This window comes from Streptopelia decaocto (genome assembly GCF_964273445.1).
Source record: "Streptopelia decaocto genome assembly, chromosome: 19".
Classification (NCBI taxonomy): Eukaryota; Metazoa; Chordata; class Aves; order Columbiformes; family Columbidae; genus Streptopelia; species Streptopelia decaocto.
In genome coordinates this window covers 954,454-972,235 of record NC_138674.1, presented here as the reverse complement: position 1 = coordinate 972,235, position 17,782 = coordinate 954,454, and the positions used below count along the sequence as shown (strand labels likewise).

General features: G+C 62.7%; 1 protein-coding gene across 4 annotated transcripts; it reads left to right on the top strand.

The window, feature by feature from the left end:
* Positions 1–1,917: 1,917 nt before the first annotated feature.
* TFEB (transcription factor EB) lies at positions 1,918–17,040 on the top strand. Of its 4 annotated transcripts, none has more exons than XM_082069450.1 (9): positions 1,918–2,010; positions 11,748–12,017; positions 12,093–12,347; positions 12,436–12,516; positions 13,184–13,304; positions 13,493–13,549; positions 13,959–14,034; positions 14,138–14,285; positions 14,620–17,040. In XM_082069450.1, the coding sequence occupies exons 2-9, from the start codon at positions 11,823–11,825 to the stop codon at positions 15,052–15,054; spliced, it is 1,368 nt and encodes a 455-aa protein (XP_081925576.1). In that variant the 5' UTR covers positions 1,918–2,010; positions 11,748–11,822; the 3' UTR covers positions 15,055–17,040. The 4 variants fall into 4 exon arrangements, with proteins under 4 accessions (XP_081925576.1, XP_081925578.1, XP_081925577.1 ...); XM_082069452.1 differs by lacking the exon at positions 1,918–2,010 and adding an exon at positions 9,154–9,232; XM_082069451.1 differs by lacking the exon at positions 1,918–2,010 and having other exon boundaries at positions 11,565–12,017; positions 14,672–14,971.
* Positions 17,041–17,782: the final 742 nt, after the last annotated feature.

The window sequence follows — 17,782 nt, the reverse complement described above, 5'->3', positions numbered from 1 at the left end:
CCTTTGTGCCTGCACCCCACTCCTGTCCTTGTCGCCAATGAGGGACAGGCCCAGAACGTGGGTCCTCACCTCGTTCCTGCCAGGGCTCTGCTCCCCGGCTGCGCCGCTCATCGAGGGCAGAGCCGTGGGGCCGGTCGGTCCCCATCTCCGTCCCTCTTGCTGGGAATCGGGAAACCTCGTCAGAGGTGCGTGTGGGAAGCGACTAATCTCCATTGCGGCTGGATAAGGTTTAATAAAGTCCTCTGATTAAGTGAGAGCGGGAATAAGAAGCCAGCTTAGGTGAGCCATGACATTCAAATGACCCCTAAATCCTGCAGTGGGGCTATTCAGTCGGGTAAAACAACAGCCAGAGTATCGGGAACCACGATGTGTGGCTGAAGGGGACGGGGAACACCTTGGCCGGGGGAGGCTTGGGCAACACTGCTCTTTCCTGGGCTCCAAACTCATTTCTTAGAAGCTCTTTATCATTGGAGCTCATTATCAGATATATTAATAGCTCTGTCATTTCACCAGAGAAAGGACACAAACTCCTCTGTGCTTTGTGTCAAAATATTGACACAGGCTGAGCACAGCGAGGCGGAGATCAGGCAGACGGGGCAGCGGGGACGGACATCGCTCCTCCCTGCTCCGTGGGGAGGTTTCGGAGAGCCGGAGCTGCTCCGGCAGGACGGGACAGGTGACAGCCGCCCATGTCCCTGCTGGGCTTTGCTCTTCCCTTTGCTCCCCGCAGGGTCTGTCCAAGCAAAGGCAGATCCACCGGGATGCGGGGGGGCGGGAAGGGGCACGGGGGGTTTTCCTGAGCAGCTCTGGATCCTCAGCACCCTCCTCCTCCTGCAGCATCGCTCCATCTTCCACGTGGCCAACAGCAGAGCTGCCCTTGCCCTGTCACCCTGGGGTGCTGGGGCTGGCTGGGAAACCAGGGTGACCAGTGGAAATTCAGGCTGTAGCATGTGCTCAGCAGTGGCCCAGGGACCCCAGGGCTGAGCCGGTGTGGTCGCTGGAGGCTTCAGAAACCAGTTTGGAGCAGGATGTGCAGAGACAAGCTGCGTGTGAACAGCGCTCAGTTCATCAGGTTTGGGGGAAGTGCCCGCACATATTTGCAAATAAATTAGGGATTGGAAAGCGCCATGCAAAGACACTCAGGCTGAGGAGAACACCCTGGTTTTCTTCTCCAGGGGTAAATCTCTTCATCGCTGCAGCCTTGAAGGATGGGGGATGAGAAGGAAGGGGGTGGTGTGCCTGGGACACAGCTGTGACCAAAGCTGTGACTGCACAGTTTTCCTGCTGGACCCCAACAGTCCCATCTGGAGGGGCCAAGCACCCCCGTGTCTCGAGCAGGCACACGCTGCTCCTGCTCCCACCACCCTGCGCGGCTCCAGGCCACTGCTCACCCTGCACGGCTGCAACGGGCCTCTGGCACCAGTGCAAGGAGCTGCATGATCCTGGTGCAAGGGGCTGCATGATCCTGGTGCAAGGGGCTGCACAACCCTGGTGCAAGGAGCCACATGACCTTGGCGCAAGGAGCTGCATAATCCTGGTGCAAGGAGCTGCATCATCCCAGTGCAAGGGGCTGCACGATCCTTGTGCAAGGGGCTTCATGGCTTTGGTGCAAGGAGCTACATGATCCTGGTGCAAGGTGCTGCATGATCATGGTGCAAGGGGCTTCATGGCCTTGGTGCAAAGGGCTTCATGGCTTTAGTGCACGGAGCTACACGATCCTGGTGCAGGGGGCTGCACCCCCCACCCTCTCGTCTCGCTGTGGGGGTGGAAACCCCCCGTTTTTGGGGAGGAAATCCCCTGCCCCGAAGTGCAGCTGTGGCCGAGGGGGGAACTACAAGTCCCGGCAGGCGCGGGCAGCGCGGCCCCGCCGGCCCGGCAGCTCCCGGCGTGCAGCGAGGCCCGGGCGGGGCGGGCGCTGCTGCCACCCCCGGCGCGGGAGCAGCGGGGCCGGCCCGGGCGCTCGGTCCGTTCGGCGCTCGGTCCGTTCGGCGATCCCCCCGCCGGTGCCCGGTGAGTGCAGCGGGGGGAGCGGGGCAGCGGGGCCCGCGGCTCGGAGCCCGGCGGGGCAGGGGGGTGGGGGGGCTCCCGCTCCTGTCAATTCCGGGGGCGCTCGGACTCGCAGCCGTGAGGTTGTTGCTTTTTTGATTTTGTCTTCTTTTTTTCCTTATTTGCTGTAAATAATAAGGATCCTCCGCCCGCCCCCGCGACCAGCCCCCGCTTGCAGGAGGTTCCAGCCCGGCTGCCGCACTTGAGCAGCCGGTTGAGGGCTCGGGGGACTCCGGCAGCTTGGCCGGGTGTCCCCTCCGAAAGGCCGGGGGTCCTGGGGGCTGCGGGCCCCCCGGCAGCCGGGGGTGACTTGCTCGGGTCGCCTTTACAAGCGTAACCCCCCCGCCCCCCGCACCGTTTACACTGTGCATGGGGAAACTGAGGCACGGATGCTCCAGCCCTCGGTGCTGACACTGGGAGCGCTGGGTTTGCTCGAGGGTTCCTGTGAACCCCCCCGGCTGCAAATCCTTGCCAGCCTGGGGGGACAGGAGCTGGCTGCCCCCCAGCCCTTCTGCTTTTGGGGTCTGCAAAAGGCAGGGGGAGGGTTGGGGTATCCCTGTCACGCAGCTTTTAGGGGATCACCAAGAGGACCCCCCCGTCCCAGCCTGCAACTCGCTCCTCCAGGGCAGCAGGAGTTTGGCGGGGGCACAGGAGGGGGCTGCACCTAACTGCCTGCTGCCAATTAATTATATTCATGAATTAATTGCAAAGCAGGAAGGATTACGCCAGCGTTCATACCCATGTCCTCTAAAGCTTCAGTGAGTCAGATGATGGGGAAATTTCCTTAAAAAAAAAAGTAAAAGAGCCAAAATATGGTGGTTATTGTTGTGCTTTTCTAAGACAAATAAATAAGCCCGTGCAAGTCCGGGGACAAGCAGGGCCTGTTTCCAGGATCGCAGCGCTTCTGCGCGTTCCTGGCCCTTGGGGCATGGCGGAGTTTGTGATTTGATTTTTATGTAACAGCAGAGTCGAGCGGGCAGCAAAGGTGTGTGCTCGGGGGCTTTGATTTCCCCGGCCGTCCCTGCAGTTTCTCCTGCCATGTTTGCTCGGCTTCATGCGCGGCTGCTCGCCCGGCCCGGGGAGGGAGCGGGGCTGGTGCCTCCGGCCGCGGGCGCCGGTGGCGGCTGAGCCTGCACTCACCTGCACCCGGGGATCCGGCCGGGAAAACCATCCCGGGGCCGGTGGGCCTGTGGGAATTGTGCTGCTGGAGCTGCTGAAGCGCCCGGTTCGGGCGGCGGGGTTGGTGCCGATGGCCGCGGCGGTGACGCGCGGGTCCCGGCTGCGCGGAGGGCGGCCGGCATGTTTTCCAGGGATGCGGGTTTGCCTCCCCAGGGATGCCACCTTTGCCTCCTGCCCTTATCAGTAGGAAACCACTCCGGGGTGGAGCTGGCGGCAACGGGGCGACTCCAGCATCCGGGTGTTTGGGATGGAGGTTGTGATTCCAGCCAGGGCTTTTATTTCTTTTTCCACGCTCCACGGCACCGAGTTTATGGCACATGTGTTCCTGGTCCCCCCTGCTGCCACCGCCTTTGCCGTGACGAGGTTTCCCCGTTTGCCGGTTTTCGGCGGCGCTGCGGGGAAAGGGAAGAGCCCTGTGTGTGTGTGTGTGTGTGAGCGACAAAGTGATGAATCATCGGAGCAGGGGGGACATTTCCAGGGCTGAGGGTGGGGTGGCCGTGGAGCCTGAGCAGCACAGCCCTGCGGGGACACAAACAGCCGCTGCAGGGAAACGGGGCTGGGGAGGCCATGCTGGGGGTGTCCCCCCCCAAAAGCACATGCACCGAGGGCAGAAATGTCCTTCTGGCTCCCTGTTGCTCTCCGTGTGCTGGGGGGGTTATTGGGGTGCTGGTGTTGCGATGAATCTCAGCCCTGGATCCCTGTTTCTCCCTCCGTTCCTGTGGGGTACCGATGGATGGTGGGGCGGGACGGAGCTCTCCCAGTGCTGGCATGGGACATCCCCACTGCGCCGTGGGACATCCCCATTGCCTCTGGGCTCTGTCCCCGGGGGCAGCAGGAGTTTGTGCTTGTTTTTTTGGGGGGGGGACCTTGAGCTGCGCCCACCGAAAGGGGCCTGTTTCGTAACTGCCCCACGTGGGGTTGTCCTGCACCCCGGAAAAGCGGAACCGGCCCCGGGGGGGAAGCGACGCGGGGCCGGCTGAGCGCAGCGTGTCCCCGGCGCAGGGCTGCAGCCGGGCAGTGGCACCGCGCCGCTGGCACGTCCCGTGGCCGCAGCCCGCGCCCGTGGTGACCCGTGGCACCCATTCCGCGGCAGCTCCACGACCGTCCCTTTGCTGTGGGAGATGTTACAGGGCACGTGGTGGCTGCGGGAGCCAGCGCTGGGTGTTTCGCAGCCCTTTGGAAGAGGAGGCTGATCGGGGGTGTGACGTGTGGGGCATCCCGGGGTGGCCTTTCTGCGGTGGCATCACCTCGGCGGAGCCGGGGGAGGCAGCAGCTGGGGCTTTGCCGCGCCGTGGTGCGGTCCCGGTGCGGGCTGGCCGGGTGCATCCCCTCCTGGGACCGGCCACGGTCATTGTCACCGCCGCAGCTGAGCCAGGGGAAGGTGCTGTGGGTGTGATGCTTGGAGCGATGAAACAGATGCTCTCTCTGTGAACATGCAGACAGGAACTATGTGCTCATCTGTTTTTCCCCCCATTGGTGTGCCCAGAAAGAGCCCCGGCGGTTCCCCCAGGTTCACTGCAGGGTCGTGCCGCGCAGGGCCAGCGTGGCGCTGGCGTTTTGGTCAGAGCGGGTGTTCTTTGGGGATTTGCATGCGCGAAGGTTCCCACGGCATGGCCAGCCCGGGGGTGCAGGATGCTGAGCCCTGCGCTCCAGGACGGGCTCCGGTTCCTGCTCCTCACCTTCCGGGGACGCCCGCGTGTTGGCCGGAGGTGGAGGTGGCTCATTGCTGAGGACACCAGGAATGCCGGCCCGGTCCTGTCCAGCTGAGGCTGACAGTGCCTTTGAGGAGCCATCCCTTCTCCAAACATCTTCCCCCTCACTTCCTGATGAACAAACAGGCAGCGGAGCAAAGCTATAAATACTAAATTTAAAACAAGAAAAAAGAGAAAAGAAACCAGACGATTTCCCTGGGGGCGGAGGAAGAGCAGGTGAGGGCTGAGCGCCGGTGACAGGGGCGCGGGGCGGCCGGACCTCGCCAGGAGCAGCTTGGTGTCCGCAGCCTTTGCAAGGAGTCTGTGCCATCTTATTTTTAAACTCTTCTCAGAACTGCTACAGGGGTTTCGTCACCTTTCCTGCAAGTGCATTGAACTCTGAACAAACGCCCGGCACTCTGCAGCCTCCTTAAATCCCTCCTTTAGGTTAATTGGTGCAACTTTCTTTCCAGATAAACCTGAAGCGCCCAGGCAGCATCCTTCCCTGCTGGTTACATTCCTCTTTTTCCTTCCCATACACGCACACTATTAATGAAAGTGATTTACTTCTCGCATAAACAGTTGTGAAGCCAAAGGTTTCCCATCTCCCTGCCCCGGCTCAGCGTTATTCGGAAACTCCTCTTGGGTTGTAAATTCTCCTTTCAGCACATGGCCGCATCTCCAGCGCAGTTTGTGCAGCTGCTGCAGTAGCACCCGGGTGCCAAAATCAGCAGGGCCGAGGGGGCACCCGACCTGGGCGCCTTTGGACCCCCCTGCGTGGCACTGGGAGCAGGCAGAGGTACCGGGGGTGCTCCCCGGCGTGGGATCTGGGCTGGGACATTTGGTGGCAGTGGCTGGCAGTGAGCTTGGGGACAGCCAGGGGAATCCGTGGGGCCTCAGGGACAGGGAGGGCAGCGGCTCTGGCGTTCACAGGGCTGTTTCCCGGGGTTTTGGGGGAGTCGCGTGGTGCTGGCTGCAACCCCCCCATCTGCAGCAGGGTAGGTGCCACTGGGCGCCGCCACCGCTCCTCAGGGACGGCTCCAGGCTGGGGACAGGCAAAAATCTCACCCGGAGAAGCAGCCCAGCCCGATGGGAAAAACCTCTGGGCTCCTTCATGGTCAAACCGGCATAACTCGTGCCGGGGAGGCGGCAGTAGCCGTGGTGAGGACCTGACCCGGCTGCGGCGGCACCGTGCCAGGGCAGGGGTGGGTTGGCAGCGGGGGCTCCCGACAGCCCAGTTTGACCTTCACGGAGCAGGAAAGTGCTGGACTGAGCCTGGGGGAGAGGAGGGGAGAGCAGAAACCTCTCCTGTGCGGGTAAGCGGCGATGGCCGGGGCTCCCCTGGGCGCGAGAGCTGCTGCCGGGGCCGGGATGGCGACGGGAGAGCCCCGGGGCTGCTCGGGAGGACAAGTCACAGGCTGTCCCCAACTTGTTTATTCCTGGGGCCGGGGAACAGCTGCGGCTCCCGTGGCCGGGGCGGCCGTGGCGCTGGGCTGCAGCCACGCCGCGGTGACATGAAATCCGCCCTCAGGAGCCTCCTGGCCGGGCGCTGGGGGCTGGACGCGGCATATTTATAAATATTACCTCCTTGCAGCAGCACGGGCCCGCGGAGGGAGGAGGGAGGGGGCGGCACTGGGGGTACGGGGCGTCTGCTGTCACCTCGCACCTTCTGCTCGCAGCAAGTGGCACCATGAACTTGGGGTGCGTGGACCTCAAGGGCTGGTTTTGCTGAGCATCCCCACTTTCCGGGTGCGGTTTCTAGGATTTGGTGGCACGCGGTGCCTCTAAATCCCATCACCATGGTGCATTGCATCTGGAACCGAGCTGGGTGCCGGGGATGGTGCTGTCCTGCCCGTTCCCCTTGTTGCTTATTTGTGCAGTTATTAATAAAAGAGACACCCACACCAGCACCCAAGTCGTGTGGAGTCGGCCCACGCTGGAGCAGGACGGGTTTGCTCTTTGGCCGCGGGTGCGCGCGGGGCCCCGCTCGCTCCTGCAGAGCCCGTGACCTTTGCCGAGGTGAGCGGGACATGGTGTGTCCGTGTGTCCGTCCCCACCGCGGCCCCTCCAAGGTCACCCCGCTCCCCTGCTCGTGCCCCTGCTGGAAGGCGCCACGATACGGGGCTGTTGCTGTTGAATCACTCGGCGCGGGGCGTTGCTGGGCTGCGCCGTGTCCCCAGCGCCGGCGCTGCCGTTGGCTCCAACGCGCCCAGGAACGTCCTTCTGCCCGTTAACACTTTTATTTATAATTGCGGCTGCGGCGGGGGGCGGGAGGGAGCGCAGGCACTTGTCGGCTCGGGCTGTTGGTGCTGTTGGGCTGTGAATTCCCCGGGCGGTCAGTTGGACAGTGATGTTTCAATCGGGATAACTGCCCTGCGGGAAGGGCTTTTGCTCCAGGTGGGGTCCCAGGGGTCCCCAGCCCTGCTCCCGGCGCTGTCCCAGGGGTGACAGCCTGTCCCGCTGTGCTTGGCCAGGAGGGTGGCGCTCCTGCTGTCCCCCAGCTGTGCCACGCGAGGCACAGGGGCTTTTTGGGTGGAAGGAGAGGCTTTTTGGGCTAAGGAGAGGCGATGCAGCAGGGCTGTGTGTTGTTAAACCCAGGCACAGGTGGGGTCTTGTGGCTGCACCTTGGTGCCACCAGAACCGGGGGGCTTGTTTATGGGCCCCATTTATTCTGCTCTGGGGTGACACTGTGACAAGGGACACTCAGCCCTGGCTCTTGGTACCCAGGAAATGATGCTTTTCCCTCTGCAGGGTCCCTGACGCCTCCCCGGCGAGGCCGGCTTACCTGAGCAATTATGGGACCGCTTAACCAGGGTCCTGCTGCCGTACCAGACTTGCGTTAATGTTTTTACTGTGCTGGATACCTGGGCCGCTTCCAGGAGTTGTATTTAACTCATGGAAGGGAAAACATTTGGCCTCTGACCCAAGCGCCTGTTAACAACACCACGGTCCACGTTTCTGAGATGCCGGGGCTAAAAACAGTCCCGGTGACTCAGTCTCTCGTTGATGTTGTCAACTGACCCCGGCGTTTTTTTGCCAAGTCCCTCCGCCTTCTCCTTCTCCCTTTCAGGGCTGCGTGCTGGCTGCGGGGAAAGCACCTCTGGGGGGTACAGCACCTGCCCAACCCGCCCCCTGCCCGCCCGCTGGATGATGGGGAGGGCACTGTTGCTCTCTGGGCTTGGGAACGGGACCATCCACCCCTTTCCCCCGCCCCATCCTCATCCCAGAGGAGCACAGGTGGGATGGGACCTCGGGAGCCTCTGGTCCATCCCCAAGCGTGACCAACAGTTGGGTTAGATCAGGGTCTCCAAGGATGGGGGTTGTTGTGCTGCCAGGGTTTGGCCACACTCGTGGTGAGGAATCCCATCCCCATTCCCCAGGTCGGACCCTGTCCCGCTGACCCTTCCAGGGCTGCCAGCCACGGCACCGCACTGCCCTGCGTGCCGATGAGGATGAAGGACGCTGGCCTTCCTCCCGCTGGGTGCCGGCGTTACCCGACCCCTGACACTGGCACGGCATAAATCACGGCCGCGGTGGCCTTGCCAAGTCAGGGCGAGCACCCCGGGGGAGCGGGTCCCAGCTGCGCGGAGCGGATGGGTGCCAGCCGCGTTGCTGGCAGGGTGGCACGACCGCGGCTCGCCGGCCCGGCCTGGGGGGGCTTTGCACAGCGGGGGTCCCCGGCACCATGCCAGGTGTGTTGGGGCATCACACAGGTGTCCTTGTCATCCCCCGGCTTTGCCATCTCCATCCTGGTTGGTGGCAGCCAGCGCTGGCATCGCCATCCTGGTGGGGACCCGCTGTGGGTGCTGGAGGAACCCGGGTGCTGCCCGGCAGCGTGTGGGGCCGGGTCTGGCTGCGTGATGCTGCGCACGGGGAGGGTGAGGGGTCCTGTGTGCCACAGCCCCTGCAGGGACACGGGACAGCTCTTGTGCCTCTGTGCATTCACGGGCAGGAATGTCACCGCAGGCAGCTCTGCAGCCGCGCTGCCCGCAGCTCCTGAGGGGACGCAATGGGCACACCCAGCCGCGGCTCCGGCATCCTGGTGCTGGCTGCAGCAAGTTTTGCCATGCGTTTTCTCAGCTCAACTGCTAACTCGTGTGCTGCAGCGAGACAAACAAGCAGGTTTGGAGGTTTTTTGCAACTTCCCCCCCTTGCACCCTGCGCGGCTGCTGCTGCGTTAGAAGCAGGGTCCTGAAAATGAGGAAACACGGGGCTGGCGCAGGAGCCGGGCTGGCCCCGGCGAGGAGCACACAGGAGCTGCGACCTGCTGGCCCCGGCGCCCGGAGACCCCCCTGGCCCCGCCGTCCCGCACCCAGGTAACCCCTGCCCTGCTGGCCCCTGTCCCCACGCAGCGGGTGGCAGCGGAGCCTGTCCCTGAGCTGCGGGCACCCACGGGGCAGCTTTGCAGGTGCCCGGCGGGGTGGCAGCTCGGCGCTGCCGGAGCAGATCTCGGTGCCGCCGGAGCAGATCTCAGTGCTGCCGGAGCAGATCTTGGTGCCGCCGGAGCGGATCTCGTTGTGGAACAAACACCACCGTGCATCCCGGCCGGGATCGCAGCTCCTGCCCCCCAGCAGCCCCGAAACGGCGGCGGGCGCTTGGTCCTGCCCGGGCTGGGGTGCGCTGGGCTCCCTCGCTGCCCCCACATCTCTCCCCCCGCCACATTATTTGAAAATGAGAAAGGAGGAAGGAAGGCTGGGCGGGCGCTTGCTGCCGGTAGCAAGAAACGAAGCTGTTTTCACTTCTTTCTTCTCCCTTTGCTTTTCGCTGCCCTCTCGGGTATCAATGAGGTGGCCCGGAGCGGTGGGTGGGCGGTGTGGCCCCCACCCTGGCCCCCGCCCTTCCCTGGGGTCCCCACTCCTGGCTGAAGCTGCTGATAGATTTTTCCGCTCATAAATGGCCACGATTGACTGGGAAATAAACACACGCGGCGGAGCAGGGCCAGGCAGGCGGCTCCTCGGTGCAATGAGTTTGGGGTTCTCAGCTCTGGGGCTGAGCAGGGCATCGCTCCCCCCTTCTCCCTCCAGCTTTCGCAGGGGCGGGCGGGATGTTGCACTTGCTCTGTATGGATGCGTACGTGCCCATCCGTCGCAGCAGGACAGGCAGCGCGGGTGCCCGTGGGCTGCCCGGGGCGGGTAACGCGATCCAGGGGCTAAATCTGGAAACTGCCTCACGGCGGCTTTGATTTCTAACCCGCACCTGGGCGCAGCGATGTGTGCGGGAGGAGGCGCTGGGCGCCGCGGGGGCGCGGGACGGCGCTGTGCTCCGGGCACCGTGTCCCTTTGGGGTGGCACTGGGTCCCCACACCGTGCTTTGTTTCTACCCCCCCGGACTCGCTCAGGCCGGGTCCCCATCCTTTCGCTCCCACTCGCCGCCCTCCCACTGGGGCTGACTCAGAGTGAAAGCAGAAGCTGCTTGGTGTTTTGGGGGGGCCGGGGGGAAGCCAAGCAGAACCAAGCGGGTTATTTTAAACCTGACCTAATTTCCCCCCTCTCTTTATCGGGCCGGGCTCTGGCCGCCCTTCCCCATCCTGCCCTGGGCAGCTCCCGTCTCGGGAGGTTCCCAGGGAGGGGCAGCTCTCCGGGCTCCCCCTGCCCTTGTTTTCTGTATTTGGGGTTATTACTGCTCCCCTGAGCGTCAGCTGTGATTTGTCGCCCCTCAGCCTTGTTTTATCTGCTGTGGCTGTCCCCGGTGTCTCTGGGTCCTTTCCCAGGGCTCTGCTGTTGCTCATCTCAAATGTCCCCATGTCCTCCTCTCAGGCTGTTTGCGGCAGCTGTCTTAACGAAGCTCCGATTGATAACTGTCCCAGGCTCCTCTTATCCCATCCCCCTTAGATGGGCCACCATGTCTAATTAATTACCCTCCTCTTGCTGTTCAATAGCTGGCTCTTGATCCATGTAATCATATTTCTGTCCATGCTGGCTTGATTTAATTTCCCCCTTAGGAAATCGTGTGGCACCGTGCATCGGATGCCTCGCCGAAACCCCGGTGTGCTCTATCCGCTGTGGCCCCTTTGTCCACAATTACACATTGTATTTAAATAGCAAAACCCTCCAGATTTGTCTGGTTACGCCGCTGCAGAGCAAACCCTGGCTGTTCGGCTCCTGCCTGTTCCCCTGGCAGCGTTTGCTTTGGGTCCTGTGCTTCACGTCACCTCCCGCCCTGTGGATGCTGTGGGACCCCCATCCCGCACAGCATCTCCCGCATCCCCATCCCCGCCCTGTGAAGACCCGTCGTCGTGCCCAGGAGAATCTGGCATCCCGGCATCATCTCCCCCCTCCACGGGCCACTGTCCCCTTTGTACGGGGGAACAAGGGCTGTTCTGTGCGGCGCGGGGGCCTCGCACGCCTCCCCCCGCCTCTGCGCTCGCGTGCCGGCCCCGCACAGAAGCCGCGTTGTTCGCCCCGCGCCCGAGCCGCGGTTTCGGGGCGGCCGGGCTGGGGGTTAAACTCTGCCTCCCTGGCACCCGCCGGCCTCTTTCCCTTTCGCTCCGCTCCCCAGCTCTGGTTTGTCCCGGCCCTCCTTGTGTTGCTCCGGTGGTTGGGAAGTTGGTGGCTCAAAGCTGCAGCTGGACCCGGCGGTACGTGAGTCCGTGTTGCTGGGAGCGGCGTCCCGGCCCTCCCTGCCCTCCCTGTCCCCCCTGGGGTGCCCTGGCTGTCCCCAGGGAGAGCGGTGACACGGTGGGGAGCTGCGGCAGGAGGGCAGAGCCATCCAGCTGGCGTTGGGGCGATCATCCTGGCTTGGTCACTGGCTGGTACGGGTGCTCCAGGATGTCCCGTGCTGCGGTTTCCCTGCTGCAATATGCTGTTCTAATGCGCCATGTCCTCCTGTCAGGGTCACCTCCGTGTCCTCCTGTCAGGGTCACCTGCGTGCCTGGTGGGCGCCTGCGTGCCCCCCCCGCAGTGCACCATGGCGTCCCGCATTGGGCTGCGCATGGAGCTGATGAAGCAGCAGGCGCAGCAGGAGGCCGAGCGCGAGCGCGCGCAGCAGCAGATGATGATGAACTACGTGCAGCAGCAGCGGATGCCGGTGGCCTCCACCCCAGCCATCAACACCCCCGTCCACTACCAGTCCCCACCGCCCGTGCCTGGGGAGGTCCTCAAGGTACAGTGCTGCGGGTGTCCCCGCTCCCCGGGGCCGAGGGGTGCGCGAGATCCTTGATGGTTCGTGTCCTCGCAGGTCCAGTCCTACCTGGAGAACCCCACCACCTACCACCTGCAGAAGTCACGGGACAAGAAGGTTCAGGCTTATCTCTCCGAAACCTACGGGAACAAGTTTGCTGCCCACGTCAGCCCCGCCAGCCACTCTCCCAAGCCGCCCCCCGCCGCGTCCCCCGGCGTCCGACCCGCCCACGTCCTGTCCTCCTCGGTGGGCAACAGTGCGCCCAACAGCCCCATGGCCATGCTCAACATCGGCTCCAACCCCGAGCGCGAGGTGAGGAGGAGCCGCCGGGCTGCTGGGGGATGCACGGGGCTGGGAGGCGTAAAGACGCCCGTGAACACCTTGCACCTTTCTCTTGCAGTTCGATGAGGTCATTGATGACATCATGCGCCTGGATGACGTTTTGGGCTATATGAACCCCGAAGTCCACATGCCCAACACGGTGTGTCTCTGATGTGTGCTGGGAAGAGATTGGAGCCTGGGCTGTGGGAGGGAGGGTGGCCTGGGGGTCCTGCATCCCCCTGCTTGCTGGGATGGAGGTGGCACAGAGGGGACCTGTCCTGCCACATCCCAGCAGTGATGCCCAGGTGGCCCTGGGGACCTGGGGGGAGAGAGGCAGCAAGATCTCCCTTTTGCAACTACAAGAGCCAGTTCTTCAGCTTCTTTGCCTCTTTAATGGCAGTGGGGAGCCCTGAGAAAAACCCAGAGAAACAGGAAGGGGTGCGGGGACGGGTCGAGTATCCACTGCAGGATGGGGGGACGGTGGTACGGGTCGAAGTTTCCCAGCCAGAAGTTCACTCAGAGCGGCACCGTCGCCTGGGTCAGATCCATACGGCAGCTTGTGCCTCCCAGTGGGATTCATCCTGCCGAGCACTTCTCGGATGTGATTCATCTGCCCTATTTTAGATGCTGGCTGTGGGAGGGGATGAGCTGCGTCCTTTGAAGTCCTGTTTTCTTTGCTACTCTGATTATAGCTGTTTTAAGGGCCCAGGAAGACAATTACACCTGCCTGGGCTACGCACTCGCGCCCCGGAGGCCGAGCAGCTGGGCTTGAGCCCCAGTCCCGCAGCCCTGGATGGCGCTGACCCGCCTGTCCCTCTGCCTTTCAGCTCCCCATGTCCAGCAGTCACATGAATGTCTATAGCGGGGACCCCCAGGTGACGGCCTCTCTCGTAGGTGTCACCAGCAGCTCCTGCCCTGCCGACCTCACCCAGAAGAGAGAGCTGACAGGTATGTCCCCAGGGAGCTGGCAGGTCTGTCCCCAGCCCTGGAGCTGGCCGGTGGTGACAGCGAGCACCAAAGCCGGCTGGGGCTGCCCTGTGCGCAGGGGCTGGGGGTGGCTCTGGGGGTGCTGAGATGCTCGTGGGGCGAGATGCAGCTTTGTCCCCTCTTGGTGATGTTGTGGGACTCTGTTGCAGATGCTGAGAGCCGGGCCCTGGCGAAAGAGCGCCAGAAGAAAGACAATCACAACCTGAGTGAGTTTGGTGCTGCCTTTCCCTCTCCAACCCCCCCAGCCCTTTCACCATCACTCTTCATCCTCGTTCCCCTTCCTTCTGAGCTGGGTCTCCCTTCCCATCCCACCTCACCCTCTGGAAACACCCCGCAGCCCCTGCCACGGCTCTGCAGAATGCCCATGGTGCAGGAGGGACCCTGTTGTCCTCGTTAGCACTGGGGGAAGGTCAGACCGACCAGGGCGATGGACTCGAGCAAGGTCCCAAAGGCTTGGTTGGCCCCAGAGGTTTCTCACCCCTGAGCTCCAGGAGGGTCTGGCCAGGGCACGACCAGCCCCATGTCCCAGGAGCAGCAACATGGCCGGTGGGACTGGGGAATATCGAGCTGCTCCTGCTGCCTCCTCATCTCCTGCCCTCTCTTCTCATCTTGCAGTCGAGAGACGGCGAAGGTTCAACATCAACGACCGCATCAAAGAGTTGGGGATGCTGATCCCCAAGGCCAACGACCTGTACGTATCAGCAGTTTCTAGTTGCTTTTTGGTGGAGCAGTGGTGAGGGGACACAGGTTGCTGGCGTGCAGGTGACAATCTCTTTTTCCATCCTGCACGGCAGAGACGTGCGCTGGAACAAGGGAACCATCCTGAAGGCGTCTGTGGACTACATCAAGAGGATGCAGAAGGACTTGCAGAGGTCACGAGACCTGGAGAATCACTCGCGGCGTCTGGAGATGACAAATAAGCAGCTGCTGCTCCGCATCCAGGTGAGCGTCCCCCTGCTCGTCCCTCCCTCTGCTCCGCTCCAGCCCCGCGAGCAGGTCCCTCCCGTGCTGCACAGGGATGGCAGGGGCTCTGTTCCCTCTGATAGCTCTCAAGTCCCAGGAACAAAGCCTTCAGACAAACGTCTGAGGTTCAGGTCACCATGGCAAGCGTTGTTGAGCTCTGCATGGGACACCATTTTCCACCCTTCATCTCATCCATGAGTTCCTTCCCTGTGAGCTTCTCGGTCCCTCTGTCCCTGCCACCTCCGTCGATGCCCGTGTGCCGTGTCCCTGTGCGTGACGTCCCCAGCAAAAACCTCCCGCGCTCTGTTGGCAGGAGCTGGAGATGCAGGCGCGTGTCCACGGGCTGCCCACCTCCTCGCCCTCAGGTGTCAACGTGGCCGAGCTGGCTCAGCAGGTCGTCAAGCAAGAAGCCAGCGGGGACGAGGGGATGCTGGAGCCACTGCTGCCACCCCCGGACCCCGAATCGCAGCTGGTGGTGCCTCCACCACCCCAGTCTCCCTACCACCAGCTGGACTTTACCCACAGCCTGAGCTTCGATGACGGCTCCCGCGGCTTCCCAGACAGCCTGGAGCCCGGCCACAGCGCGTCCTTCCCGGCCCTGTCCAAGAAGGAGCTGGACTTGATGCTGATGCAGGACACGATGCTGCCCTTGGCCTCCGACCCCTTGTTCTCAGCCATGTCCCCGGAGGCCTCCAAGGCCAGCAGCCGCCGGAGCAGCTTCAGCATGGAGGATGCCGACATGCTGTGACGAGGATCTGCTCCGTGCTGGGGACGAGGGCTGGACCGTCAGGCCTGGTCGGTGGAGCTACAGGGCGCTCTTCTCGCGGGAGGAGCCCGTTCTGCCACGCACTTGAATGGACTTAGGAAGACCTTTTCTCTATGCAACGGGGGGCTCGGATCGGGGCTCGCTGGGTACCGCTGTGTCTTACGCAAGCTTTTTTTTGCCAAGAGCTGGAGCGGACCTTCTTGGTTTGCCGTGGTGTTGGCCTGACTGCAGATTCCCCAGCCCGGGAACATGATCTCGGCTGCTTTGCCTTTCAGCGAAACCCTCCTGGACCGAACCCCTTCCCAGGGTGCTGGCTCAGGGCCGGAGCGGGCAGGAGCCTCCGTGTCCCTGGGAGGAGAGGGACGATGCTTTTCGCCTGCTTGCTGCCTCCTTGCCACCCTGCTCCAGGAGCCCACGTCCCCAACGAGTTGTCCCAGCAGTGGCCTCCGAGCCCTGCGGATGCTTCACGGTGCCAAGTCCTTCACGGTTCCTCCCTCCTTGGCACAGCCGCTGCCTCCGAGGGTCACAGGGCAGGAGGGAGAAGAGGTGTTAATTGGAGCAAGTTAATTCACGGGGCACCGGGGGTGTTTTCTGAATGGGGTGGGTCTGAGGCTATGAATTTGCATTGAGGACTTCTAGAAGAGCTGGGATGGGGTGTTGGATGCTCAGTCAACCCCTTGCTGTGGCCCCACCTTGAGGGGGGACCTCCCCTCAGGATTCGGCAGCACCCACTACGCCAAAACCTCTCGCTCTGGCCAAGGATGAAGGAGTTTTACACTTTTCTGGGGGGATACTCGTTGATGTCTTGTCCCACATCTGGGCAGGAAGGTCCAGGCTCTGGCCGGGGACCAGGAGATGGTTTGTACCAATTGCCAAACCTGAGCTGCCGCTCGCTGCCTTTGGCTCGTGGGGTGTCTGCCCGGTGTCACCAGCTTGTTCCCCCGCCAGGATGACTCGGTGACAGGGACGTGCTTTGGGCTCTGTGTCATCTTGTGCCTCATCAGCCTGGCTGGCAGTGGGGAGGGAGCTGGGCGGGGGTGAAGGACGCTGTCCCGCATTAATTTGTTGTAAAGCGCAGGGAGGGCTAGGGGAGGAGACCCCTTTGTGATCCCACACGATAGTGCAGTGTCACCCCCCGGCTGTGAGAGCTGGGGCGGGATGGCCGGGAGCCCATCGCGGGGATGGGGGTCACCGGGTGCACCCCGTCCCGGACCAAGGATGGGGGATGTTGCGCGGTTGGGACTGCAAGGGGAGAGCCCAGCCAAGGAGGGACAAGCTCACTCTGTTGTAGCTGGATTTGGGATGGTGAGGTGGGGGCAGCCCCAGTGCCCCCCCAGAGAGGTGCCTGTTGGATGTGAGGGTGCGGGGAGGTGCAGAAGGTGGGAAACAAGGGGGAAAGAGGAGACGTTGGGGGGTCCCTGGGGCAGGGCAGGCTCTGGCCGCTGCCCCGCATGGGGGCAGGGAGGACACCGGGGGGACATGGGGGTTCACCGGAGGCCTTGGCATCCTTCCTGCGCTGCCGTTAGTGCCTGTAAAGAGAATAATCCCCTGGCAGGGCAGCAGCCCGTACGCTGCGCTGGGCACCTGTAGCCACGGGTGATCTGTGGAGCGTGCGGGGGCTTCGGGGCAGGTGTACGGAGCCCCCGCTCACCTGGGGTTGTCCTGGCGGGAGGTGGTTGTGCTGGGCCGGCGCTGGTGGCAAACGGCCCGAGTGGGGCACGAGCCCCGCTCCTGGCACCGGCCGCTGCTCATCGCGAGACGAGGCGTCTCCCCAGCCCTGAGTAAACAGTTGTGGATTATTATGATTTTTTTTTAAATCTTTTGGGGTTTTTGTTTGTTTTATTTTTTTTTTTAATGCACTGTGCTCTGATTAAAAAATTTTACTACTGTTTTATAAATAAATGTATAAAAGAATGAACTGGAATGGAAGAAGAATCATTAAAATATATTTATTTACAACATCCCAGAGCGTTGCAGTGTGAGCTGTTTCTTCTCGTCCCGGAGGAGGGAGGTTCATGCATTCCAAGCCTGGAGGTCGGGTCGGGCTGCAGCAGCATCCCCACCTTAGAGGGGAGCTGCCCTGGATTTGGGGGGCTGCTTGGGGGCTGGGTTTATTTGTGCAGACAGGCCTGGCTCAGTTGCAGGGGGCAGTGCTGCTGTTCCGCTCATTCCGCCTGTCCCAAGGCGGTTTGGGGTATTCAGGGTCCCTCTGGAGCCGGGTGCTTTGGGCGGGTTCGTGCTGAGCACAGGTGGCACTTGTCAGGTGCTGGTCCACCTGCTGATTGCTTAATTGCTTAAGGGGGCGTGGCCCCTTAATTAACAGTAATCACAAAGCCCCAGAGAGCAGAGCTGGAAGGGGTTGTGTCCCTGAGCATGCTGCTAGGGTTGGAGTGGGTGTCCTGGTCTGTGCTGGTTGACAGTGGAGCATCCCAAGAGCTCAGGTGTGTTCCTACCTGTGGGGTGGACCCTGGGGCTGAGTGGGGGCTTTGCTGCCCCCTCCTTGCTGCTGGGGCTGGCTCAGCATCACCCCTGGGTGCTGCAGGGCCCCTGGGACGAGCAGGGGAGGGGTGAAGTGTCCCCCAGCTCCTGCTGCAGCTGGGACCCTCCTGCCCAGCGTGAGCGAGGGGCAGAGTGTCCTTGCAAAGTCTCCTACACGGCACATTTCCAGCCCCTGCCTGTGCTCCCCTTGTTCCCGCTGCCCCTTTGCTCC